Genomic DNA, 27079 nt, shown 5'->3' on the forward strand with positions numbered 1-27079 from the left:
CCCAAATCTGATCATCACCGTTGCTGGAAACAGGACCCTTGAAGTCGGGTATTTTTGATGCTCACGACTGACCAAACTAACATTTTCAATAAAAGTCTGAACAAGCAAGTATTGGTCAGGGTTCCTCCAGGGCTGGAAGCAGACAGAGCAGTAATCCAGTGCTTCTCTCTCACAGAGCAGTATTGCTGTTTCAGAGCTAATCCAGTTCCTTTTAGGCTCCTCTTTATAGATGAAGCTGTTGTTTGGCTTCCTTCCTATCTTCTGTTCCATTAGCCTTGGGGCATAAGCAATTTTTTTGGGTTAATAATGAGGTTTCTATTGAACCAATTAGGAGTAATTCATTGAGCTTAGTGCAGAATGTGAGGTGGTTACTGGATGAACCTATTTACAATCTCAGCAGTAACCTGTTTTTATTTGTGATGAGACCGGCTCCTGTATTGGTGCTCTGCAAAATAAAAGCAAAGTCACAGTAGGCCATTACTGTGGAAATTGAGAAGCTTTCTGCTCCTGCCTGAGCTTCACGAGAGCTCCCTGCTCTCGGCCTCGTCATGCCGCCTTAGGTCCTCATCTGCAGGATTCCAGTACAGTCTTAACATTTCACGTGTCGGAAAGTGACAGCATCAGATGCAACTGTAGCGTAAAAGTGGCATTTGTAGTTTTTGACATACTCCAATAACATCAAAAAAGATTAAAAAAAAACTTTAAGAACTTTAAGAATTCATCTGCACTATGAATTACGCTAGATAATAATAATAATAATTGCTTACACTTATATAGCGCTTTTCTGGACACTCCACTCAAAGCGCTTTACAGGTAATGAGGACTCCCCTCCACCGCCACCAATGTGTAGCCCCATCTGGATGATGCGACGGCAGCCATAGTGCACCAGAACGCTCACCTCACATCAGCTATTAGTGGGGAGGAGAGGAGAGTAATGAAGCCAATTCATAGAGGGGGATTATTAGGAGGCCATGATTGGTGAGGGCCAATGGGAAATTTGGCCAGGACGCCGGGGTTACACCCCTACTCTTTTCGAGAAGCGCCCTGGGATTTTTAATGACCACAAAGAGTGAGTACCTCAGTCTTACATCTCATCCGAAGGACGGCGCCTGTTTACAGTATATTGTCCCCGTCACTATACTGGGGCATTAGGACCCACATGGACCGCAGGGTGAGCGCCCCCTGCTGGCCCCACTAACACCTCTTCCAGCAGCAACCTTAGTTTTTCCCAGGGGGTCTCCTATCCAGGTACTGACCAGGCTCACACCTGCTGAGCTTCAGTGGGTTACCAGTTGTGAGTAGCAGAGTGATATGGCTGCTGGCCAGATACTGCGATCACAGGGTAGAGCATAGTTCAAGAATAAGCTTAAACCCCAAACCCTTGATTTTGTCTACCTAACACTGGACTGGCATGACTCAGTGTTAAGGTTATACCTTCTCTAGGAAACAGATGTAGTTGACAAGCACTAACACAGAGTCCAAAGCTGACGACATCCCCTTGGTGTATTTCACAAGTGCAGTGTGCTGCCAGTGCGTGCCGTGGTTTAGGTCACTAGCACATTTGTAGTGAAACCCCAGCCCTCTTGCTTCCTTTTGTATTTGCATTCATCTGTGGTTAAGCGCGAGTGAGCGAGGACACATGCAAACAGGGACAAACCAACAAACAGAAGAAGAATGAAGTGTGGAGACTCTGGCGTTTCTGGTGAAACGAGAACACGCCTAAGCCTTTCTGGTGCCTTGTTACTTCACAGTGGACAGAGTGAGCATCTGGTCGCTGAGCAGTTGCTTTCTCGCTTCTAAGAACGCAAGAACAGTTACAAAACAAGGAGTCCATTTGGCCCATCTGACCCATGTGTGTTGCTGGGAGCTAATTGATCCAGCATTGTCTTTAAAGAAGCCGTGGTATCAGCTTCTACATGACTATGACTGGTTAGGTTGGGTCATCCTCCTGCAACCCTCTGGGTAAAGGGCCTCGGGTTCTTGTTTTTAAACGCTCTTTCGCTTAGCTTCCACTTGTGCTGTCTGGGTCGGTGTTTCACTTTTCATTTATTTTGACAGTGTCCGCTGGGTTGAGTTTTGTCGGTGCCTTTGAGGATTTAGAACGCTTTCATTGGGTTCCCTTGTAGTCCTTCCTGTTGAAGACTTTAAAAAAAAAAGTTACATTCCTACAGTCTGGCACTGTAGGACAATCCCTTGAGCCCAGAAATGTATCCGGTTGCTCATCCCTTGACTAATTCCAGAGCAGCAATATGTTTTCTGTGTCATGGTGATCACCACTGCGTACGATATCCTAAATGAGGCCTTGTTAGCTGTATATTCGAGTTCGAGCTGGTGTTTGATTCCTGAGAATCTCCCCGATATTGAGAGCCTGCTTCACCCGAGACAAGGGTTTAAAAACCTGCTTCTGTGTTTCTGGTTACTGACTTTCAGGTTAGAAATGACAAATTTTGAAATGGACTCCCTTCTTACCCCAATCTGTTTCAATTCCCTTCCCCCTTTTTTGTTGATAGGCTGTTTTACCACCCCATAAGAAAAGGAAGCTGGTGCACTATCCTAAATCGGGTCTGATTACTGCTTATCCTGCCATCATCGTTGACAGGTTTAGTAAAGCCGTGTTCCAGCATGAAGTTAACAACCATCTCAGACCTGCAGACTAATGAGTGAGCGTCTCTCTCTGGCACTCTGCACCCGGGCACAGGGCACAGGGCAGAGCAGGGCGAGCGACCCCTCAGCAGCGCTACATGTGGCTCTGTCAGCCTTCTGGCACTGAAGCACAAATGAACTGCAATTTGATTGAGGCCGGGAGGTGGTCTTTTAAGATGAAGTGGATGGGAAATTACGACATGCGCAATTAATGGAAAGCAAGGCGGTGCAATAATTACTCCCATCAGACGGTGAATAGGCACACAAGTTCATCCAGCACCGCTGGGAGCAAGGAGAGTGAAAGTGCAGGGTTGCGCATTTTTATTTTTATTTTTTCATACCACTTGCATCCGAAGATGCCTGCGTTTCCAGGCGGATTCTCTGTCTTAATTACAAACGTGCCTTGAGGGAGATCGGGGCTATTTTTAGCGGGCAGGGCCCTGAGGCGCAGGCTTGGCCGGGAGGATGGACCTACGTGCCCCCCCCCCCCCCCCCCCCCCTCCCGGCTGGGTCTGCAGCAGCCTCCGGAGTCTGTCAGGGCCGGAAAGACTCGCCCGAGACCAAGCCCAACAATCCTGCCCTCTGCCTGTCCAGCCCTGCTTGCAGATTCTTGCAGTGATGGCCTTTCAGCAGTCGAAGGGCCCAGATTGTCCTGGATTTGAAGCCCCGCAGTGTATGATTGAGAATGTTAAATATTCCCAAAGGGGGCAGGCTTTCCTTTTCTGTGTGTTAATAAAGGAGGGTGTACCAAGGGCAGCTTGCAGGGAAGTGACTCAGGAGGGCTCTCAGTGGTTAAAGGACAATGGAGAAGAGCCGGGCTGAGTGTATTTAAAACGCTTTAAGAAAGTGCTGTGTAATAGCTCTGAGAAGGCCGCATCCCTGTTATCATCCCCCAGATAAACAGCAAAAATCCATTACTGGTGAGACAGCAAGAGCTTTTTTTTCTGGAATGGTTTTACCTTCTTCGTGACTTGCGGCCTCAGTGTTGAAGGTTCATTATATTACAACATTTTTTCACCCCTCCCGTCTCTTTTTTTGTCTCACATGGTTAAAAGGAATTGATCATTTTCTGCTTTCTGCTGCAGTGTTTCAGGCGCTGTGCCTCTTTCCCTGCAGAATTTGCACAGTTTAGTCGAAGATTTTGGGGGCAGTAAATGGGGGTGGTCTGAAATGCAGTGCAACCTTACAAAGACATGGAAAACAAACTGTCCCAAAGAAAAATGTACTGTATTTCAAAATGCTGGAGTGCTTATAGTGCTGCTGAGTTTACAGAACTGCTTTGTGATAACCCTGGCGGTCAGCCCAAGAGAGCCTTTTAAAAACGGCTGTTCTGAAAGGGGGCAGAACGGGGGGCTCAGGTCATGCTGGCCATTTTTAAAGGGGATTGTATTTTATTTGCTTTGTCTTTTGAAGCATTCTGGAGACTTTTCGAGGTCAGAACAAAGCCCGTGTGAAAGTGGGTCAGGTCGGATCGACAGGATAGCTGTACCCCGTTCTGGAGGAGAGTTTGCCTGGGGTACTGGGAGAGCGAGGAGGAGGAGGAGGAGGAGGAAGGAGGGGGCCCTCTCTCTTTCTTCCTCTCTAGGCAGCCCTCCTCCCCCCTCACCCGCCGGAGGGCTTGCTGCCTTGTGGAAACAAGTGAAGGTTATTGATCTGTTTTGAGCGCTCCAGAGAGTAATGGAGCACTAATGCAGGAGTGGAGTGAGCAGGCCTCTCAGCAGCTGAGGCTGCGATGTCAAGACGGGGATTTCAAAGGCTTGGTGTTGGGGGGGGTGAGGGGGCACAGCCTGTGCGAAAGGTCATGCCGAACGCAGGAGAAGAGGCGTTTCTCTTTGCACTTTTCCTGAAGCGGGTGTTGCTGTTGGAGGACCGTAATTTTTGCAGTGAAGGCCGGCAAGATGGAGGAGGAGTGTGGTGATGTCAGCCATGCGGGCAGGGTCCTTTAACCAAGAACAGAAACGGAAAATGTGCTCATTCTTTTTGTTGCTGATGTTTGTCTACTTCTGTGCTTTTATTTACCTGTTCTGAAAGTTCCCATGTTTAGGCAGCTTGCTCCGGGAACGTGCTTGATGTTCATATGCAGAGTAGCTTATTCTTGGACACACAGAGTCCATTTGATTGCAGGTGTATCAGATTTGTTTTGGGAAGAAGATATTAAGGTCCTATGACATTGATTTGAGCACCTGTGTTGCTTTCACAGCAGTGTTTCAGAACCAAAACCACCTGCGAAATCCAGCTTGTCATCGCGAGCTGCAGACAGACTCTTCTCATGCAGGTGCTGGGAAGAGCGATTTGTTCTTTTTGGAGTGTTCAGACTAGTTCTTTTTCTTTTTAGTCGATTTACGTGATCTAGAGGAGATAACTCACATCAAAAGGGCTTAGGCCTAGAGCTGTTTAAGAAAGAGGTGTCTTTCATGCCGATGCAAAGAAGCGTTTTCCCTCTCCCGTCATTTTAACGGGCACAGGAAAGAGGCTTTCCTCGGCTGTTTTCAGAGGAGGACGTGTGCGTGTGCTGTTAAACTCAGACTGCGAACACAAAAGCAGCCCCCGTTCACGGCTGCCTGTCTGGCTGGTGGTATTATGTTTGATCAAAGTGAACACAGCCCCTTCTGATTGCGGTAATGAAATAAAAAGTGACTGGAGGCCTGTAATCGCATTCCCACTGCTCTTCTGCCAGGGCCTTGTGGAGAGAAAACCTCGTGGGTCCTAACGTCCCCAGGGTTTCACTTGAGCATGAGGAGCAAATCGGCAAATTTGCGTCCAGTGATAAATCATGCTGTAGAGCTGCTTGAAGCCCGTTTGTCTGTCTGCCTTACAGCCTTCAGGTGTCTATAGTGCACCTGAGGTGCATGGGGAAAAATGGGGTGAAGAGTCAATTTGCTGCGTCCCTCCTTGGCAAAGTTTTACACCCCCTCTCCTCCTTGTTTTTCTTCTCAGCGTCTGAAGGATGAGATAGCAGAGGTCACGAATGAGATTGAAAACCTGGGATCCACTGAAGAGAGGTAAGGGATAGGGTGCACTGCGTGAGCCCGAAGCCTGAAGCTGCTGGGCAAATCAGAAGAATCGATCACGGGAGAAAAAGTGACAACTAGCTGGAGGAGTTTAATGATGTTACCCATGTCTACATGGCCCACCAGTTTTGGGTTGGATGCTAGTGGCAAGAAAATCAGTCTAAAATATCTCACAACATCTGCTTGAAACACATGATCCTCTGTGTAAATAAATGCCCCCTGTTTTTGAGTCTAAAATTCTCCTAAACCTCGCATGTATTGTGTCCCATGGGCCTTGTAGTACTGTTGATCTTTAAGTCTTGGTCAGGCCCTTCCAGAAATTCAAAAACCTGAACCAAGTTGTCAGACAATATTCTACTCTGTAGACTTTATCTTAACCAGAGCATCATATCCCCCTCAAACGAAGTGAGATTGTTCCCCTCTATAGTGCCTCCAGAGCAACAGTACCTTTGTGTTCAGAAATGTGCAGGCGAGGAATTTAATAAAGCTCTTTGGGCACCTCTCTTGGTCACTCAGGCTTGCTCCAGGGCACTGGGGACACGCAGCTCATTTTGCGCTTAGACTCAGATTAACACCGAGCCACAATAAAGGCACGCACTTCAAATCGACCATACACGTCTCATTAAATAATAACGTCAAGGCCTAAAAACTCTGTTCACAATCTTTAAAGAGGCCTTTTAAATGTTTAATCATCTTTATCCATATTGATGAGCTGCCTGTGAATTATTCAGGGCTATTTTGGTCCGGCAGCAAGCAATGGGAGCGCTCCTGGGACAGTGTTGTGGGCCCGGTTGGGCTTAGGGGGCTCATCTACTGCTGAAGTTAACACCCCCTCTTTTCTTCTCCCCCAAACGAGATCTTACACCCAGGCACCTGCATGCTCTACAGCACCCTTTCAAAGTTGCAGTGAAGAAAAATTAAAATCTGCGGTGCTTTTAGAATTTTATTTCACCACTTAAAACAGTGTAAATTCATTAATAATTTATTTGGTTGATGCTTTTGTTCAAACCTGTTTCTACCGGTAAAGCATGTGCAGCACGCAGAAACAAAGTGAGGAAGAAACTGAGTGAGTGCTTTGAACAGGAGTGCAGCAACAGGGTTCTAATGGGAGGAGAACCACAGACTTCTAGTGTCAATGATTCTCTAGAGCCCACAGTCACAGCTCCACACCTGCTGATTGGGCATTTCTCCAGGCCAGACCTACCACTGCTACAAAAGGTAGTCTCTTTCCAGACCATTTCCATATCGTGTTGGGTTACCTCCCTATGATGCAGAGTATCTGAAAAGCCCCACACAAGCAACATTCTCGGTTCTCACTACACGATCTTTAAGTGCGGATACTGTTAACTACACAGATACCGCCTTGGCGGGATTAGTTACAGACACAAGTTAAAATTGGAAACGACAGCTGCCTCTACATATTGCCTGCCTCACTTCCCTGAGGAAAAGAGGTATAATAGTGACTTCAATTCAGAATGCCTGTTACTTTTGTAAATGACTGAAAGGCACGTATAGATGTCTGCATCCAAGCTTCCACATGTGTGTGCTGTATATGTTTATATTCATGTAAATTAACAAGGTTAAAGAAGCTTGTATCTTGAAGGCAGTGGCTTAAGGTTACTATTGAAAGTCAGAGACTTGTAAGGTAACCATGGTGCACCTGTCTTCAGAGTGCTTTATTCATGAGGAACTAAATGGTAGAACACAAAGCTGCTTCCCTCTTCTACAGTCAGTTTGCTGGCCCTCTTTGTTTTAACAAGCACCTCACTTTCTGGGTACCCTAATTTGGAAATGCCTAGTTATGTTTGGGGAGTGTTAGGGGTGACCTCCTTTTGAGCAGTGTGCCCAAGATTATTGTGAAGCTGGTGCTGCACTGGTTAGGTACACCCATCACCAAATATAATGCTTCTATGATAATAAAATAAAAGTTAAATTTTTTAAATTTTACTGCATTTTTAAGTTTTTTTTTAGGTTAATTGATATTTTATCTTGCAGGAAAAACATGCAGAGGAATAAACAGGTGGCCATGGGCCGTAAGAAATTCAACATGGACCCCAAAAAGGTAAGCTGTCGCGATTTTCTGGACCCAGCCAGTCGTCAGGCAGAGCTTTGGGGCACAGCAGGGGAAGGCCCCGTCATGGTCTAACCCTGCTTGTTGTCTGGTTGTGCGCCTGTTCCTCCCCAGGGGATCCAGTTCCTGATCGAGAACGACCTGCTGAAGAACACCTGCGAGGATATCGCGCAGTTCCTATACAAGGGCGAGGGGCTGAACAAGACCGCCATCGGGGATTACCTGGGCGAGAGGTCAGCTGCTTCCCGCCCGGGCAGCTGGGGGGCTGCACGAGGCTCGTGTGTGCCGGCCCCCGTGCTTCCGCATGCATCTGTCTTGTCTAAGGGTGTGCTGTGGGCTGTGGGCCTTCTGTGATATTGTTCTGAGGACTTTTCTGTTACGGGCTGGGGAAAAAAGGGGTTTGGATATAGAATCTTAAGAGAATTAATCGGGGCAAAATTCAGATGAACATTTTCTTATATTTCAGTGAACTGTCGTGCTGAGGCACTCCTTTTTTATGGTCTATCCATAAAACACGGTTGATCAAATATACTTTTAATACCCTCTGCACTCATTTAGAGTTGTGGAACTGTGATATTGGTGGTGTCTGTGTACAGGATCTGTTCCTGGCTTATCCTTGGCTACAGTCTCCTGATGTCTTGGAAATCGGAGAGAACCGGAACACTGCCTTCCCGCCCCTGACCGAGGGCTGGAAAGCACTGCGTCACAATCCGTCTATCCAGTCTGTTGATTCCGGCAGCTAGCCTTTGAAGAGATTTGAAGAGAGCTGTTTTCACGTTGATACAGCACTGTAATCTGAATTTTAAAAATGCCTCCATGCATCACTAACCATGGAAAGCAGGTCTGCACAGGAAAAGAGTTACTATCTTGGTGCTGCATCTTTTTAACATCCTGTGCACCACCATTGCACTACGAGGAAAAAAAAAGTTTCCATTGCACACGTGCCTCGGGCCCTTTCCAAAAATAGCATTAAGTTAAAGGATATTTTCAAAGGTGAAATTTAAACATCTGAGAATCAGTACAGAACATCTAGCTACAGCCACCACCCCTGTTAACTTTCAAGAGAATAAAAATGAAAGCTTATCAAACAAGTTAATCCACTGTAGTGTCCTGTAGACCTGATTAGTATTGAATTATCATTATTATTGAATTATGACGTCCTCAGACGTGGTGAATTTCAGGCATATTTACATAAATCAGAAGATTTGATTTCATTTTTTTTAAAAGGTATTAAATCTGCAGCTGCAGTTTTCTGGCACCTGTCTCCCGAGCTCTTGGCTCCCCTGGCCTGCCTGTGCCGACCTTCTCCCTCCCTCCTGCGGGGGGAAGTGACTGCCCTTGGGGAAGGCCCGAGCGGAAGAAAGCAGCTGTGTGGGTGGTGTGGGCTCCGCTGTAGGAGCCCCGCAGTGGGGAGGGGCTGGGAAACGTACTGTCCAGGCCTCGCGGCCTGTGCTCTGTTCCATCTTCTGCACGAGGAGAGGTGGTCATGAGGAGCTACAGGCTGACCCAGGGAGTCAGTCCTTGAAAACAGTCCGAGTGGAGGGAGCTAGTGAATGAGGCGTCTTGGTCTTGTCAGCATTTCTCTGTAATGTAGGGCACGCGTTGCACATGAGTTGATCAGATCAAAGGTTCTGAGCTGGCTTTACAGTATGTTTGCTCTGTGATGGCTGCCTTGTGTGCAGTGCTTCCCCCGCGACAGTGAATTGGATAAAGCAGTTGAGAAAATGGATGGATGGACATTGCAATAGAATCATCGGTGATCCGTTCAGAGCGTGGTAATTTGCCTCTGAAAGTCCAGCCTCAGCAATAACAAGGAAGCCTGAAGAGATGGGACATGGTTTATCTAAATACATATCCCCTCCCCCCCCCCCCATTATAAACTGACATTTTTCCTCATAGAACATTATTTCTTTGGCATTTACAATATTGAAGCACAGCATAAGCAGCTGAAGGCCTATCCACTGGATTAGTGGATCTTTTCCTTTTTTATTCCTTCCTCCCTTTCTTTCCGTACTAGTGGCAAAGCAGGGAAAAGAACCTTGTATTCCGTGCTCCATCCGAAAGCCCTTCTACCGTCTTTGCTTCGGGAAATGGTCATTGTGAAAACCCTGAGCCCATTAAAGCCTTAGGCATGAGCTTATTCACAGCTGGGGCCCTCAAAAACGATCAGGCCCTATTTGAAAAGCTTGCCGCTCCCATAGTTAGCTTTACTAGGAAATGGTCAATTTCAGTAGTATTTGAAAACCTAGGTTGCATGCCACAGTCCTGCTCTGCGGTCTATCTTTCAGATCGGCTCTGTTATAAACATCCTGCCCTGCCCTGTGCTGTGCTGTGCTGGGGTTGGTGAGTGATGACAGTGTGCACTTGCAGTGGTTTTACCCTCCTACATGTTTTGAACGGGCCGTCTTTCTGAACCAGCCCCGGGTTGCATTTTCATAACATACAGTCTGGACTTGGGGTGAGTCCGCTATGTTTTTGGATCACCGGGGTGGAAGTAGACCGAATCGCTAAATCGCGGGTTACAAACGCAGCTTTCGGGCACGGGGCTGTGCAACGTGGAGGGTGTACGGTCATGACTTGGGGCGGCTTCTCCCGACACGGAGCTCTGGAATAGCTGGGATGCACAAGCGGAGTGAGCCGTCGGGCAGTGGAGGGAAAAGGGCCATCTGCAGCCCCTGGTGTTGAAACAGGGGGGCAGGCAGGGAGCTGGGCTCGCCCCCTCCGCCTCGGAGTGTCTCCTTTCCCCCGGGGGTCCCCGAGACCCCCGCTGAGGAGGATCTCTTATTGAGAGGTCGCAGAGGTTAAGAGTGAGGTAATCCGCTTGAAATTGAGAGAGATGCACTCGCTTTTCATTCTTCACTCCTATTAAAACGATTATCCTCCCGGATTTATTTAGTAGGGACAAAAAGTTTTGAACCTGCTGTTTTGTTTTGTTTTTTGCAGGGATGATTTCAATATCCAGGTTCTTCATGCCTTCGTGGAGCTGCATGAATTCACAGACCTGAACCTGGTGCAGGCTCTACGGTAATTCCCTAGGAGGGCTACTGTCCCTTGTAGGAAGGAAACACTTATTATGAATTAGATTGTCAAGAAATAAAAAAACACAATTTACTTTTTAAAAATGACCTTAATATTAAGATTTGCATTACCCTTTTACCACGGCCTATGTCTGATTGCCCTACATTCTTTATATATAAACCTGTAAGCCCTTGTTTTTTTTCCCTGTTGTGTTTTGTACTTTATGTACAGTGATTCATGTGCAGTGTCCTTGGCACTTTATTATGATGATGATGGTGATGACTGCATTGTTCTTCAGATTTTCACTGTGTAGCCACAGGGAACTGTGTTCATTAGTGCCCACAGTCTTGCCATTTGTTTTGAGTGTCGTGGGGAATGCCGTGATCCGTGTTGACTCGGATCCGTGGTCGTCTCCTCGCAGGCAGTTCCTGTGGAGTTTCCGGTTGCCCGGAGAGGCCCAGAAGATTGACCGCATGATGGAGGCCTTTGCCCAGCGCTACTGCCAGTGTAATCCTGGGGTCTTCCAGTCCACAGGTCAGTGATTTCAGGTGCTGCTGGGGCTCACGTCCTCGTGGCATGCAGCTGGACACTCCAGCTGAGTGGCAGATCTAGCTGGCGTGATGGAAAGAATGGCGTGAATGGTGCCTGAACGCTTTTCCTGAGGGTTCCTGAAGGATTTGTCCTCGCAGAATGTCTTTCAGGATACAGTGGATGGCAAAGGTTATCCGAGCAGAGGTTCTGAGTGGCATCTCTGGGCAGTGCCCAGGGAGATCTTAGAATCTTAGGGTAATGCCCTTAGGGACAGCCAGGGCAAGGGGTCATCGTCAAGGTGACGAGATGATCCCTGAGATCTCCCAATTGGAAAGCCAGCCTGCAAATCCCTCCTTTGGCATCTGGTTCTTCAGTATTCCCATCGATTATGGAATCTCGTACAGTACATAGATGTTGGCTCCAAAGTATCTCTATTCAAGAACATATTTTTCTTGAATTAAGAGAATGTGGTTTCTCAAGTGGAGGAACTGTTATGGATCGGTTGTGATTTCCACAGTGGCTTAATGCTGCTTTAATCTTTCCAAACAGTCTGCCTTGCTAAAGTCCATTCCTTTAAAGACCTGTAAAGATATTACGTAGGAAGATATCAATAAAGTACATACTTAGGCTTTTGAATATTTGATGCTCTGAATGTTAACAGACCTGTGAATCTTACTATATGTAGCAGGACTGGGAGTTAAAGGGATACATTATTTATGCTGTTTCTGCTGATCTTGCTGTGTTAAATTTAAAGTGCTGCTGTGTCAGCTGTGCTCCAAACAGAGCCAGGGTAGCATGGAAAGAGCCTTGTGTTCATCACGCAGTCATGCTCTTTCATCCCAAAGTGGCATCCTTTCAGGCAGGGTGATTGGCATTTATATTTAAACACTACATTAGACCGACCGGCCTTTTGAACTAAGTTGCGAGCACAAATGATGAATCGAGCCCCGTCACCTCAACTTTGCTCGGGCGGCTAATGAGGTGGTTTGTGAGAGTGGCGAACTTTAAAGTCAGGTGGTTTTGTGTTGAGTCCTAGTCAGTTTTTCTGTTTGGAAATGAGCCGTGAAGCAACAGTCTTTGCTTTCCGTTTTCGGCTTGACCCACAGACACCTGCTACGTGCTGTCCTTCGCCATCATCATGCTCAACACCAGTCTACACAACCCCAATGTGAAGGACAAGCCGTCCGTGGAGCGATTCATCGCCATGAACCGGGGCATCAATGATGGGGGCGACCTGCCTGAGGAGTTGCTCCGGGTCAGTGGCTCCCACATTTCCTTCCTGGGTCGAGCTCTTGGCCTATGCATTTAGGACAGAGAGAACAGCAAATCCACGTCCGCAGCGCTGAGAGTCCAGTTCCAAAGTACTGATCCCAACCCTGGGCTCATAAAAAAATCTATAGCTGTCTTGTTCAACCAGATCATGTGCTGTTTTGTAAAAAACAAAAATCTTCAGCTGCTTTCCTATGCTGCTCATCTTGTGTAGTCGTTTGAGATGGGCCTGCCTCAATTTCTGAGATGCTCCAAAGGGTGTGAAGACAAAGAGTGTTTGGGTTGCTGTGTAAAGGTGGTCGTCTCTTCTGTGTGAAAGTGAAGTGTTGTCTTTCTGCACTGCTGGCTTCACACTTGCAGAACCTGTATGAAAGCATCAAGAACGAGCCCTTCAAAATCCCAGAGGACGACGGCAATGACCTCACACACACCTTCTTCAACCCCGACCGCGAGGGCTGGCTGCTGAAGCTCGGTGAGTCCGGCCTCCGGCTCGTGTCTCAGCATTAAGGGACAGTTCATGACGGTTCAGTTGCACGGAGGCATTGCAAACTAGGCCTGTAAAAACAATCCTGGAATCTCCTTTGTTGAGCGTGTGTGTGTGTGTGTGTGTGTGTGTGTGTGTGTGTGTGTGTGTGTGTGGCCATGGCTTTGTGCACAGTTCAGGATTTTATTAAGACTAGGACAGCAGCTTTAAAGTCCCACGAAGAAGAATCAAAACCAGTCAGCAGCAACCTTGGTTTCCTTGGAGATCTCTCATCCCAGTACAGACCAGACCCAGCCTGCTCCGCTTCCGAGATCTTGATGAGATCAGGATACAAGGCGTTATGCTGCTCCCAGATAGAAATGCCATCGACGGTGTCTCGAACATGTTCTGAATCTTTTAAACAAGGACACGGCTGGTTGAGGGAAACGCACTCCATGGAGCTGGCTGGGAATGTGTTTAGGCATTTGAAGCGTGCGCTCTTGCTCAATGCATAATGAATGTGGCCTTGAGATCAGACAGGAGCATCAAGCCTGAGATGAATTATTAAAACCACACAGAATACACACACGCAGCATGCCCCATGTGAGAACTCACTATTGCCTTCCATCCCTTCACTTCTCAGCTTTCTCAGTGCTAAAGAGACCACATGGGGCGGAAGGAGGAGTGATCTCAGAACAAATTCCTCTCTGACATGGCGTGCATCTACAGTATCTATGAACCATGGTCAATGAGATCTTCCCCACTCCCTTGTAGCTTCTTCCCATGAGACATCGATTCTCATACGAGACAAGCAGTTTCTTACAGCCTCATTTCCTTTCTGTTCGCAATAATTGCCCTTTACAGGGGAGTTAACAAACTGAGGTGCAGGAAAGGGACAAAGAAGGAGAATGTTACAGAAAGCTGTGAAAGCCATAGGCAGAATCGCAGATTTCAATACCTAAGGTTGTGTGCGACAGCCTAACACACACCTTTAAGTCTCTTCTCCCTTTAGTTGTTACAGGTCCAGCCTGAATTTTGGGAAGAAAGTAAACTAGGGGGACATGTTGGATGTAACTAATCCCCCCCCCCACCAACACTGCTATAGCTGTGTGCACAGTGCCACTTGGGTTTGTGTGTGTGTGTGTGTGTGTGTGTGTGGGCTCTTGAATTACAAGTGAAGCAAACAAGAAAGAAATTGAGGAATTCAACCAGGCTGATCTGAGCAAAGGCTGCAGGGTCATGTCATGAAAATGCAGTCTGAAGAGAAGCTGTTCTCCAGCGGCGCATTGTCTTCACCAGGGGCCGCTCAGGCTCCTCGAAACAGTGCAGGAACCCGAGAAGCTCACGTACAAATCTACAAATAATATCCCCGTGGCTCTGTTAATGCTGATTGTGGGGGACCGGAGCAGTCTTTTATCTGATGAAACCCCATGGGTGGCAGCATTTTCATTCGGCCAGCAGCACCTTGATGGGATATTGAGCAGTAATAAACATCGAGGGTGTCAAAGTTAGTGACATGACCCGTCACGTAAACAATGTGCCACTGGAGTATTCCTTCACCTGTCTGTTAGATGATATGCAATATATCACAAAGCATGGCGGTCTTGTTTTTCTTTATTAATTATCATTAACAGAGTTTCAGTGTTTTTTTTTTTATTTGGATGTTTTTTGTTGCTTTGTGGGGTTTTTTAACAACCAGTGTGTTCACAATACAATCAAAGCCTTGCAGCAATCCAGGGCCAAATGGAATTTAAAAAAAAATGTTTTTATATAACTGAAGGCGATGCAATCTATGTAGACCACATGCAGTTTCGCTTCTTTTTGGCTGGGAAGCTCATGAAGCTGCAACAGTTGACTTTTCTTCTGAAATATTATTAAATTGAGAGTTGCATGCCCTCTAGTGAGACTTTTCAGCAGTGCTCTGCAGTTGCATTGTAAAGCAGGTATGTTAGTGACAGCGAATAGCAGGAGGCCTTTCAGAAAGCCTGGACCTAAAGTGCCCACTTGGTGAAAATACCTGATAATCAGTTCTGATCGTCATGGATTTCTTTTTTAATTCCAGATCAAATGGAAATTAACAAATCATTTCAAAATCTCAAATGTAGACAATCAGATGTCCGGTGCCTGCTTCGTAAAATATTGCATAGAACATTTTGTATTACCAATAAGCAGGGTCTGATTTCTTATGATTTAATTATTTTTCTTTCTTCCTCATTTGTTTGTTTGTTTGTTTGTTTGTTTCCATGATTTTGGCTGTTCTCTTTCTTCAGGAGGTATGTACATCTGCTCTTCAATAGCCCGTAGCTCTTCTCCTGGGTGCTTTGGTGGTCAAGCCTTGCTTTTGTTACCATTCTCTATTTAGTTGTATTTTTTGTTTTGTTTTTTTTATTTCTGTTTCAAATATTAATTCATATAATTTGTAGTTTATTTACTTTTTTTGTTTGTTGTTTTTTTTTTTATTTCCCAAGCTGGTGGATGTCCTTGTGCTGCTTCTCTGTCGTTTTTGGGTGCTTGTCGTAGCTCTGGGCAGGCGCCCAGCTGCGCGGTGTTGCCTGTACTAGTGGAGAGTTAGTCTTCTCTGTTGCCGTGGTGTTCAACCTGTGGGTCTCTGTTGGAAGCTGCAGTATTCCCTTCTGGAGCCCTGTAGCTCCCCCTGTCGACAGTCACAGCAAGACTCATGAAAGCACTTTGAGTCTGGACGACCCATGGAATTCTCTGGAATTGGCTACTTTGCTGTTTTCCGTCCCCGATTTATGCGTTTTGCATTACTCCTCAATCTCCAAAATATGTCTCCCGGATCTTGCTTGGATTGGTTTTCATTTGTTGACTCGTGCAAGAGTTCCACTTCTTGGTCTCCCAATATCCAATATTATTCAGTTTTCCCTCCTGGCTGTTGCTCTCTGCACGCTAGATTTGTTCTTTGGAGAAATTGGCTGGGGCGCTCCGAATGCACACCTGGAGGAGACTCCCGAAAGGGAATACTGCACCTGTACAAATCTGACCCAAGCTCTGCTCTCTTCATGTTCCAATAAACTTCCAAGTTCACGGTGTGCTCCGGTGTGGTGCTGGACTGGTGTGGAGGGGCAGGGTTGTCTTGGGGGCACCTGGGGTGTGGGGCTGTCCCTCCCCAGGACCACAGGGCCTGAGTGAGCGCGGGCTTGTCCACCCTTCTCAGCTGACCAGCTCATCAGGACGCTGCCAGGCCTCAGGACCTGATGGCAGGGGGCGTAAATAGCAATTCGCAGACAGACAGAGGTTACTGCTTCTTTACCCATGCCTGCATAAGACACTTCACTGATATTTTAAATATGCGTTAAAACTCTTCCATTAAAGATTAGAAAGCTATTGTACTTAGGAGTTGGTAGCAGATTTAAAATAACACCCCTTTATCAGAAATGCTGCTTTGTTTTAGGGAAGTAAAAATGCAATTAATGTTTTAGGTTCTGCTTTGTCTTGTATTCTTGAATATTTCCCATACAATACAGAAACAAATTTCACAGTGGTGATTTCTGTACTATACGGGAAATTTGTAGGCAGGTTCCACCCTTTTGTGAGAAATCATTAGCTGATTTCGGATTCGTTTTTGCTTGTAGTTTGAGGTTATTTTAAATAAAGTTCTCCAGTTTATGGGTTATCCTGGGATGGATGAAGTCTAGAGGAACGCAGAGCCTCTAAAGACGTGTGTGCCGGAGAGCTAGAAGGCAGTTTCAGGAGGAATTGGGCAAAGGGGAGTTAAAGGGCTTTTTAAGGGAAACAGTACTCAGTTCCAGGGGTTTGATTTCTTCCTTGTTTGCTCAGGCAGGGAGTTAGGACAGTGCTCAGGGACTCCCCCTGTCGGCCGAGCCGGTCTGGGGTTCTCCACACCAGTCCCAAACCCTCGCTGCTTGACTCAGAATGAAGTGATCATTAACACTCGCAAACCAATCCTCACTCCGCGCCCGTGATCCCGCCATCGTGTGCTGTTGTCTGTGTCCTCCGCCTGTTTGCAGATGGGCCGGGGCCGGGGGCTGTCCAGGCAGGGAGGCACCTCGGGGATCCCTCCTCTGGAGGGAGTGGCGAAGTTAGGGTCTGCGTTGGCGGCCTGTCGCGGGCCCAGTTCACCACTGTGTTCCTTTGAGGTTGCCTGGAAACAGGTTCCTCTTGTCCTGATTGGAGTTGTCACTGTGGCTGTCTCCTACTGCCTTCAGATTTTTGCAGGCTGGGAGAGGAACCTCCAGGACCTAAAGCTTTTGATGTTTTATGCCGCATCCCATTGATTGCACCACACTTATGTCAGTCTTTATGAGCGTGTGTGCTGTTATTTTGTTGTACCCCTGCGCTTACACTGACATTGGCGTTGTGCTGCGATGTCAGGGTGGTGTTCTGTGGCGTTCTGCTTTCCTGAGGGTTGATGGGAATGGTGTTGAGTGAAGGGTGACTCCAGACCCAGAGTTCCACCTCTGTTGTGTGTGGAAGGGTGTTGTTGTTGTTATTAGGGTATCCCGAGTCTCCCCCCTAGACTTCTCCCACCCCCTTGGACTATCCTATTTCCTCTCAAACAGCCGCCATCTGCTTCTGAGATTGAGTTACAATTCGGTAGGAAACCAAATGAGAAAGGTCAGATCTGGGAACAGCTGACACATGCTGTCTGTGGATGGGGGATTTTAACTGCAGAATTAGAAGTTGCAATAAGTGGCAAGTTAGGCATTCAAAGGAATTGTTTCCTGTCAGGTTTGGTTTACAGTTGTCCTGTCTGTATTTAATCTTTTTGGTCATTGGAATGCCTCTTCCTGTTGCTTGTGACTTGAAAGGCAAGAAGAATTTGATAACGTTGAAAAACCAGAACCTCTACATGAAACGCCTAAAGTCCCACGAGGCATGACTGTACAGTTAAGCAGTACGGCCTCATCCTGCTTGTTATCTTCCTGTGCCAGTTTTTCCGACTCCGTGGGAAAAAATCCAGAAGTGCAGATTTACTGACCCGTGCGGGGAGTACCTGTCAAGAATGACAAACGCACAGAGGAAACACTGTATACCCATTTGCAGTAAACATGTAAGTGTGCATCAGGAGTGCTGCCTGGCCAGGCCATTACTGACAGACTGCTCTGTGCGCACAGCATGTTGTAGTACATTGTCCTGCTTAGGTAAACCCCCTTGTTTTTGAGCTGGCTTTTTTTAGCTTTCCACTTTGCGCACACTTAATACTCACTGTGAAGAATGAAAGCTGCAGGATGGAGCTGCTAGAGCCCATTGGATGTGGAGTCCCGTTGTGCTGAGTGCTGGTTAACTGGGCACCAAGAGTAAGAGCAGTGGAGAACACCAGCTGTGAATGCAGTCCATTCATGAGTCAACAGCCTGGACAGCCCACTGCCTCTTAACAGCAAGTGTTGAACAATACTTTCAAGCTTTCTGTAAAAAAAAAAAATGGAAATTTGCTAGGTTAGGTTTTTAACGTGTGTTAGTGCTTCAGGGATGACTTTGTGGTTCTCTTTGAGATAAGAAGTGGCCTACTTGTTTGAAGGATTTGTCCGTACCCGGTCATCAGTAATAGAAGCAGTGTGATCTGTTCACCAGGGGTAGGATACTTCAGGCAATCAGTACTTGAATGTAACCTGTGGCTCAGTTTTGAACCACTGTCTTTGGATGTGTTTGCTTCAGTCCTGGTGTGTTTAGTTTCATTTTCTGGGCAGCTAGGATGGGTATCGGTCAGCAGATCTATGACATGCTTGAGCTGCAGCCTGGGAGATCAGTGATTTTGTAAAAGTACCAAGAATGTTTTGGTGCTGAGGTCACCCTCTGGCAGACTGAATGCTTGTCAAGAGTGTATAAACCAGAGGATTTATGAAAGGTGCGATCTCTTTCTTTTTCCACCCTGTTGACAACGTCTTCAAGGCATTTCTTCATTCCCAGTCTGGAAAGGTTGTTTTTGCTCACTTTTCCCCCCCCCCACAAAGGACAAGGGAGGTTTGCTGAGGACACCTCCGCCCCTCCTGCTGGATCTCCCATGAGGTTCGGGGTCACCCGCCCGCGCCGGCCACTAGGGCGGCGCAAAGCGAAAAGGAGGTAGTTGCTGGCTTGTGGAACAGTTGTGGTTTGTTGAGGTTTTTCCCTCCTTTGCCTTTCATGGGCTTGTTGTAGCGCCTTTACTAAACTGATCCAACCGGAGCGTCTGGGGTGGAGTGGCAGTGGAACGGAATGGGTTTGTAGGGTGATGGCGAGATGCTCGTGCTGTTCCTGGCCCAGGAATACCTCAGCGCTCAGGGAGCTCGGGTTTCTCTCCCCCAGTGAGCCATCGGAACTGCCCCAGTGATTTTGGTGCAGCAGCCTCCATTTGTCTGTCTGTCTCTCCATGTGTCCGTCTGCGCCTCCCCCCCCCCCCCCCCGCCCCCCCCCGCCCCCCCCTGCTGCTGCTGCTCTGCGAGTCGCGCCGCCCCCCTCCTCAACACCGCCACCACCACACCGGTGTCAGAGCTCGGCTGACCTCCATGTTTCTGTCCACCAGGTGGCAGAGTAAAAACCTGGAAAAGAAGATGGTTCATCCTCACAGACAACTGCCTTTATTACTTCGAGTACACCACTGTGAGTACAGACCGGGCTCTTTATCTCCTGTCGCTGGGCCTGACGCCTCCCTGCCAAACCAGCATGAAACCCTGTTCCTGTTAGTGTGGTCTCGGTGTAATGTGTGCATACTGCACCTGTGCTCTAGGGAAGATTGAGGGCTGACACTTCAGCTTTATGTGGTGCCTAGAACATCCTGTCTCTGATGTAAGGCGTTTAACGTTGTAAGGCCGTTTGTTTTCCTAAAATAATTTATCAATTGGTGGTAATGTTTTTGTCGGTTTTTATTAATCTATTAATATTGAGTGCTTATTAACCACAGGAAACATAGTCATTATTTTAAAGTCCAACCAGGTGAACCTTCATCAGGAGAGCAAATCACTCACAGGGCACACCTCGGCGGTGTGCATTTGGTGTCCTTTAGCCCTAAGAGAAATCCCCTGAAGGGTTTGTCAGTCTGGGAGAACCGAGACAGACTGTCTGGCTGCTTCAGTTTGGTTTCCCATCAGCTCATTATTTTTCCTTTATACAGAAATGGCGTAGCACTTTGGATCTGACTTACTTGCAGCTGCCTCCTTTTGGCCCCTTCAGTATAATAAAAGTGTCAGATATTTCAGGTTGCGAAGCTTTTTATGACGATATTGCCCATAGCTGACTCGGGGTGGATGTGCTATGATGTTCCCCCATGGCCGTAGCTGTAGCGCGGCACTTGTAATGGGCACAGGGTGACGATCCGTTAATTGCCTTCATTATCTTTAACGTTTTGAAAGGTCTGCTTGACATGAGGCATAGCTTAAGGCCCTCGTCAAGTCTGTTCTGCGAGAGTGCAGGGTGCACCGGGAGTGCACGGCAAGGCTGGTATTTTATTTTAGCTGCGTGCAGAAGTTACTGTGTGCTGCCGCACACCCCAAAGAACGGCTGAAGTATGGTATGAGCTTGGGGAAAACAGCCCACTAGTCTAGTACGGCTTCTGTAGAGCGCCGTGACACCTTGTCTAGCTACTGCAGGTGTGGTGTAGTCGTGTTTTCCGGTCCATTCGGTGTTTGAGAACCAAGTGCGCTCTGACAGCTGTCTCCCTGACTGCAGGACAAGGAGCCCAGAGGGATCATCCCCCTGGAGAACCTGAGCATCCGAGAAGTGGAAGACTCCAAGAAGCCAGTGAGTCATGTTCTGAGCTGCTCTGTAGTAACCAATTTGTACCTTACACACTTACAGTAGTCCGAGAGAACGGAAAGGATGCCTCTAGGAATCTTAACTCAGATGTTCAACATGTCAAGGGTGAGGTCAAGGGAAATAAAGGTAGGCTACAGTTTGACGGCTTTCTTAGAGTCAATTCTCTTTTACTTCTCAAGCCGTCAGATTTACAAAATTAGTTTCTTTTTTGCCTTATTGTAACCCATGTTCCCAGCATAAACGAGACACATAATTTTAGCCTCAGCCCCTTAAGTCCATGTGCCCTGCTGTATAAATGGGTACAGGAATAGCAGGGACTGAAGGGAACGTCCTGCATTGACCAACTGAAGGAACTGACCCTTTTCATTTGAGTAGAGAAGACAAATGAGTGAACTTGCTCCAAGTATTCAAACTGGACAAAGTACAGTCATTGACAAAGTGGACTTTAGACTATAGAGGGTAAAATGAACCTGAGGGAAACAATTTAGAATCCAAAATCCTTTGCCCAGAGGGTTGCTACTAGTGTAAGAAGATACCCGACCATGATGTTGAAGCTAGTACTTACTGAAGGCTTCTTTCGAGAAGGGACTGGAGGAGATCCATAGATCAGTTAGGGCTTGATGGGCAAAATGGCCTCCTCTTGTTTGTGATTTTGTCGTCTGGTCTAATGCCGGGCTGTCTGCTTGTGTCTGTGTCCCAGAACTGTTTCGAGCTCTTCATCCCCGACAACAAGGACCAGGTGATCAAGGCCTGCAAGACGGAGGCGGATGGGCGTGTGGTGGAGGGCAACCACACCTTCTACCGCATCTCCGCCCCCACCACCGAGGAGAAGGATGAGTGGATGAAGTGCATTAAGTGAGAGACGTCCCCTTCCTCTGTGTTCGCTTGTCTTAACTGAGTATCTGTGCCGGAGAGCCGTGCCAATCAGCTCTTGGTGACAGATCTCATCTGTGTCTCTCCTCGACATGCACGCGTGGGGGTGTGTCTGCATGCATGCGATTAGTTGTCTTTGTCATTGTGTCAGTTCAGTTGTGCCGTGTTTGTCTTTGTACGCAGTCACATGGAAGAGGCTACATTTCCATGTATCTGCGAAAGAATTTCAGCACCTTTCGTTGGTCTCTGCGTGTATCTGGTTTTTTAACCTTGGAATATGTGATGTTTGCCTTTCTGGATTTTGGTGTTGGAGAACATTTTTTTTTCATCGATCCAGTAATAGGAGGTATATGAACCTACTCACCGCACTACAACAAAAGCTCTCTCTCTCTCCTGTCTTTTCTCAGAGCTGCCATCAGCAGAGACCCCTTCTACGAGATGCTGGCAGCCAGGAAGAAGAAAGTGTCCTCAATGAAGAGGCACTAGATCCACGCTGGACATTTTTGCACTTGTGGGACTCGTGCTGTGTTGAGCTACTCCCCCTCTGAGTAGCGGACCTGGTTTTAGAACTGGGGAGGCGTGTTTTGGGGGGTCAGAGGCGGGGTTAGACTTGGGGGAGGTAGGTGGAACAGAGGCGGGCAGGGTGGCTTGCTGCTTCTCTGCTGATCTGGACTACTGGACACTTCTCCTGGGCCTCTCTGCCTTCACACCCGCCTGCTTCGTTGCCCAGGGGGTTGTCTTCACTCCTCTGTTTCTCTGTCCTCTGGGTGAAGCTGTGGTTCCTCAACCCCTCCAGAGCCCAAGCTCTCTGTCCAAACATCCAGCCTCACACATACAACCCCCTCGTTTGTCTTTTCAACTCAGCAGGTCTGACTGAATGTGGCACCCCAACCAAAATGTTCTAAATTGCTTAGAAAGAATGAAAAACTAAGTTGAACAGATTTGTTTTTGCTCTTGTGTACAGATATACAACATGCATCTATTTTTTCAAGAGGCCGCACCCTTATTTTTACTTTTCAGGAGGGTTTTTTCAAAATGGACTTTTGCCAGAAGCTTTTGTGATCTTAAGGATTTTCGTTGTAAACTTTCAGGAACTTAAGTTCTGTTTTGTATTTCTGTTGTTAGTTTTGTAAATTTTGTTTCTGTTCACTTGAGACTATTTTTCTTGCTTCCTCATGGGAGAGTGCTTTTTCTTGAAACGGAAGGGTCTTTTGAAACGTGTGGAGACGAGGTTAGAAAAATAGAGATCCAAGCTTGAGAGTTGCTTGGAGTTGTTTGAACAGAAATGTGCCATCAAAGCCAAATTTCTCTTGTTAAATTTGACAACTCTTGAAAGATCCCTTATTTATCAATGCTAAGTCGATAATGATTGAAATGCCAAAGTAGCACAGAGGACTGCTTGTACAAGTTCAGGTAGAAATGAGAAGATAGGGAACGGATCTCCACACCCTCTCTTTGCCTGCTCTGAGTTCATGTGGGATTCTGGTCAAACTGGAGTGTGCGGTTCATCTTTCTGTGGCTTCTGCTGGAACATTGCTCTTCAGTGCTACCATCCAGGTGCAATGGGCTACAACACAAGCACAGAAGCTGCAGAGGAATTGGAATATGGAGGAAAATTAATGGGGAAAAAAGGACAAAGGAACAAGTGGTTAAGACAGATTTAGCTAGTTGTCTGACAGTGAATTTCATTGAAGTTCATAACCTACGCAACATCGATTGCGAACATGGGCTGGCATTCAGGTCCCTGCTCGATGCTGGAGAACCACTGTCTGCAGGGTTCAGCTTGTTTTTCCCTTTCAGTCAAATCGGATCTTTCCGATTGCTTTTGGCCAGTTGAAGCTGAGGTGGGGAAAGGCCAGTCACAGAGGAGAGTGCTGGGTTTTCAGACTGTGACTGGAATCCTCACTAGCTGGAGTAGAAGTAGAAATGGCAGTTTTGTTTTTTTCCTTACTCTTTTCGGTAGGAGCTGTGGATTTGCCAAATGTAAAGACTGTTTGAGGCTGAATTCCTTTTGCCTCCTGTCCAGACCAGACCTCTCTGCTCTGTAATATTTCAGCCAGAATCCTCTCAACCCCTTCTCCAGCCTGGTTCATGTGCCTTTTCCTGACCCTGAGCACTGGGGCAGCGCCAGTCAGCCTTTCTCGTCACAGACTGCCTCATGGTCTCACAGACTGTCCTTTTCTGTTGAATTTTGTATATTGCCATGTACATATTGCCATAAACAAAATTAAAAAAAACAGCAAGTGAGATTTTCATAGAGCTGTTCATAAAACAATTTACAAAGTTGTTTCTTCACCTCTCTGCTACTCTTGAGTATGTCTAGGGAGACATAGGAGCCACAAGTGCTGTGTACCTGAGTCACTCCTCTCTCATTGGAGTCCCTAATCATGTCCCGACTAATCATCCCCTGTGCTCATTTGCATTTTACATCCTTGGGGCAGCTTCCCTAAAGGTTTGTGCTTGTACTGGCTAATCACAGCCATCCAAAACACAGTATTTTTAAAACAAAGAGTTTTGCTACACAATAATGCTCTTTTAGGTTGTTTAAAATATCTGGGTAATATTTTTTTGTCCAGCCGAAAACTCTTAGCCTCCTTATAAGGCAAGACAGAGACGATTTAACTTAAAGTGGTTTAGTACATCCTGTTTTTCCCCCCGCGTTGTGACACTTAGTTCGTTTTAGTCTTGTATGGAGAGCTTGCACGTGAAGGAGCTTCTTAAAATATCATGTCGGCTGTATCCTGCGTTCAGAAGACCTTCTTCAACACTGCTTCTCCAGCTAGAAACACAACGCGGCTGAAAAAAGGGCAGGATTCAAGAAAAAAAAGATGAATCTTCAAACAACCAGTCCAGTTAAAGTCATTTTGCCCCCCCAAAGTGCTTTGGTATGTCACATTAACTCCAGCTTGGTGGAAAGAAAGAAATGATTGGTCTTGACTGTATAAACGTGAAGCAGTGAGGTTCCCCTTTTAATCGCACTGCATTTATTGGTTCTGTTCCCTCAAAGCATTTACATGCTGTCATTTTATTTATTCATTGTTTTTGCTGACTCGAATGAGCTAGCAGAATGAGGGGATGCGTTGGAGACTCACTGTGATTGTGTTTTTTTTTTTTTACCGCTGGGAAGTCCTCAGAGCACTCAGTCCTGTTCGTGACCGCTCTGTGGCTCCCCCTGTGGGTCAGGAGCAGTCCCAGTTGCAGTGACTGTGGCTCTGGATTGTTACCATGGAGATTAATTAGCACTGGTGGGCGGAGCCCAACCAGATGGGTAAAACTCTGCCCCATCTTTTCTGTATTTCAGTCTCTAACACAGGGGCTAAACTGGAATATCACACAGCTGGCTGCGTCCGCGTTTTTCCCAACAGGCCAGGATAAGATTTTTTCATATACCTCACACACCTGGAATTTTTTCCGTATGTTTTTATGACTCTCCCAAAGTTGTCTTGGTAGTCTGGCTTCACTTCAGTCTTCAGTTGAGTGTCGGCTGGTTTTTAGCTTCCTCTGATGCTTCGAAAAGGTTTAGAGATTTTAATAATTCTCTTGGAGAAAGAGGTTGAATTGAACCTGAAGTGTTTTGTCCTAAAATAAACTGTTTTGGGGAGAGGTCAGCAGATGTTTTTGAAAAGCCATTCTGATTTTTTTTTTTTACATATATTTTACTTTCCACGTTTTGATGCACTGGGTATTTTAAAAGCAAAAATAAAATAAAAGTAACAATTGACTAAGCAGTATTAGTCTATTTATCAGAGTTGTATATACTTAAATGTATAGTTTTCCTTCTGTTTATTTTATATTGTTAAATTTTATGTTTGTGTATCAGTATATAAAGAGAAGTCGAGTGCCAGTTTTTCCTTTCCTTTGATTTCAGACTTCTTCCTTGGCCATGTAATCTAGTGCTGATGAACTGGATAAACAAATAAATTTAAGAATTGCTTAAGTGCGATTGTCATCTTTTAATTCGCAAACTTCCTGCTTAATCAAAGCACTGTTGTTTTTTAATAGAAATAGGGGACGAAGAACAAATGGGCACAGCGTACATTGCTCCATCTAAAACCTTTATCTGTGGTGTTGGCAGCGGCTTTTCAGTAGAAATATCGCAGCGCCCGCAGAATTCAAGTGAATTTCCTCCAGGGTTTAATATTGTGTAAACACATAGCTTCATTGTCCGGCCACATCCGCTTTCTACTCTTTCTACCCACTAGTCCCATTTAAAGAAAGAGTGAAGTGCTTTTTTCCAGCTTCTTTTTCTTCGCCTTAACCACTCAAATTGTTTTAGTTGTGCAGAGCACATGTGCAAAGCTGGCTGTAGGAATGATTATGGTTTGCGGGCACTAGGTGGCAGTGCTGGCCAGTGATCTGCTTTATTCTGAATACAGAGGCGCTACTTCAGTATTAACAATTTTGTTTCACTCTAGGTTATTTGCAGTGCTTATTTCTTTTCTTTGGGAGTGACGGAGAAGATGAATTGCATCTTGATATTATGTCTAGTAGCAAGGCAGAAGGAAGATTTAAAGGTCGAGCTTAAATGTGGAGCTCTAGTGGGGCCAGCAGGGGGCGCTCACCCTGCAGTCCATGTGGGTCCTAATGCCCCAGTATAGTAACGGGGACACTATACCTGCAAACAGGCGCCGTCCTTCGGATGAGACGTAAAACCGAGGTCATGACTCTCTGTGGTCATTAAAAATCCCGGGGCGTTTCTCGAAAAGAGTAGGGGTGTAACCCCGGCGTCCTGGCCAAATTTCCCATTGGCCCTTACCAATCATGGCCTCCTAATAATCCCCATCTCTGAATTGGCTTCATTACTCTGCTCTCTTCCCCACTGATAGCTGGTGTGTGGTGAGCGTTCTGGCGCACTATGGCTGCCGTCGCATCATCCAGGTGGGGCTGCACATTGGTGGTGGTGGAGGGGATCCCCATTACCTGTAAAGCGCTTTGAGTGAAGTGTCCAGAAAAGCGCTATATAAGTGTAAGCAATTATTATAATTATAATTAATGTAGTATCAAAAAAAGCATTTTCTTGTTCTGATGACCTTCAATAGATTACACATCTACACTTATCTGTTCTAGTAAATATGTTTTAACAGCTTCTTCCAATTAAGGATCGCAGGAGAGCCAGAGCCCTACAACCTGGGTAGAGTTCATCGCAGGTCACACGGACACAAACACACTCGCACCAGGATAAGTTTTCCCAGCAGCCAGTTCACCACCAGTCCATCTTCAGACTGTGGGAGGAAACCCAAACCAACTCAGGGAGAACATACAGGCTCCACACACATAGACCCTCAGGGCCAGAATGGAGCCCTGTGCTGCACGTGTTCGATATCTCTGGCCTTGATTTCTCACAGTCGGGGAAACCTGCAAGATGCCAGGCCATCTCATCCCAAGGTGTTAAGTTCAGGATGTATTCTCTGGGGGAAATTGCTGACCTTCCCTCTGTGGTTAAGGTTAAAAACCTGGGACCAGATCTGATGAAATAACACTGGGTTCTCC

At 46.6% G+C, this 27079-nt stretch overlaps 1 protein-coding gene across 4 annotated transcripts in view; it reads left to right on the forward strand.

The window, feature by feature from the left end:
- Positions 1-25526, forward strand: part of LOC148652731 (cytohesin-1) — a 100947-nt gene extending 75421 nt beyond the window's left edge. For 3 of the 4 annotated variants that reach the window (XM_088599831.1, XM_088599829.1, XM_088599832.1), the window contains exons 3-13: positions 5581-5645; positions 7650-7716; positions 7840-7958; positions 10669-10749; positions 11165-11277; positions 12381-12529; positions 12904-13016; positions 19486-19564; positions 20630-20701; positions 21417-21571; positions 21997-25526. In XM_088599831.1, coding sequence (XP_088455957.1) covers positions 5581-5645; positions 7650-7716; positions 7840-7958; positions 10669-10749; positions 11165-11277; positions 12381-12529; positions 12904-13016; positions 19486-19564; positions 20630-20701; positions 21417-21571; positions 21997-22075 — 1092 coding nt within the window. In that variant the 3' untranslated portion in view covers positions 22076-25526. The remainder of the gene's footprint in view (positions 1-5580; positions 5646-7649; positions 7717-7839; positions 7959-10668; positions 10750-11164; positions 11278-12380; positions 12530-12903; positions 13017-19485; positions 19565-20629; positions 20702-21416; positions 21572-21996) is intronic. The other variant, XM_088599828.1, reaches the window with a different exon arrangement.
- The last annotated feature ends 1553 nt before the right edge of the window (positions 25527-27079 follow it).

Source organism: Lepisosteus platostomus, chromosome 11 (assembly GCF_059453375.1).
Source record: "Lepisosteus platostomus isolate fLepPlt1 chromosome 11, fLepPlt1.hap1, whole genome shotgun sequence".
NCBI lineage: Eukaryota > Metazoa > Chordata > Actinopteri > Semionotiformes > Lepisosteidae > Lepisosteus > Lepisosteus platostomus.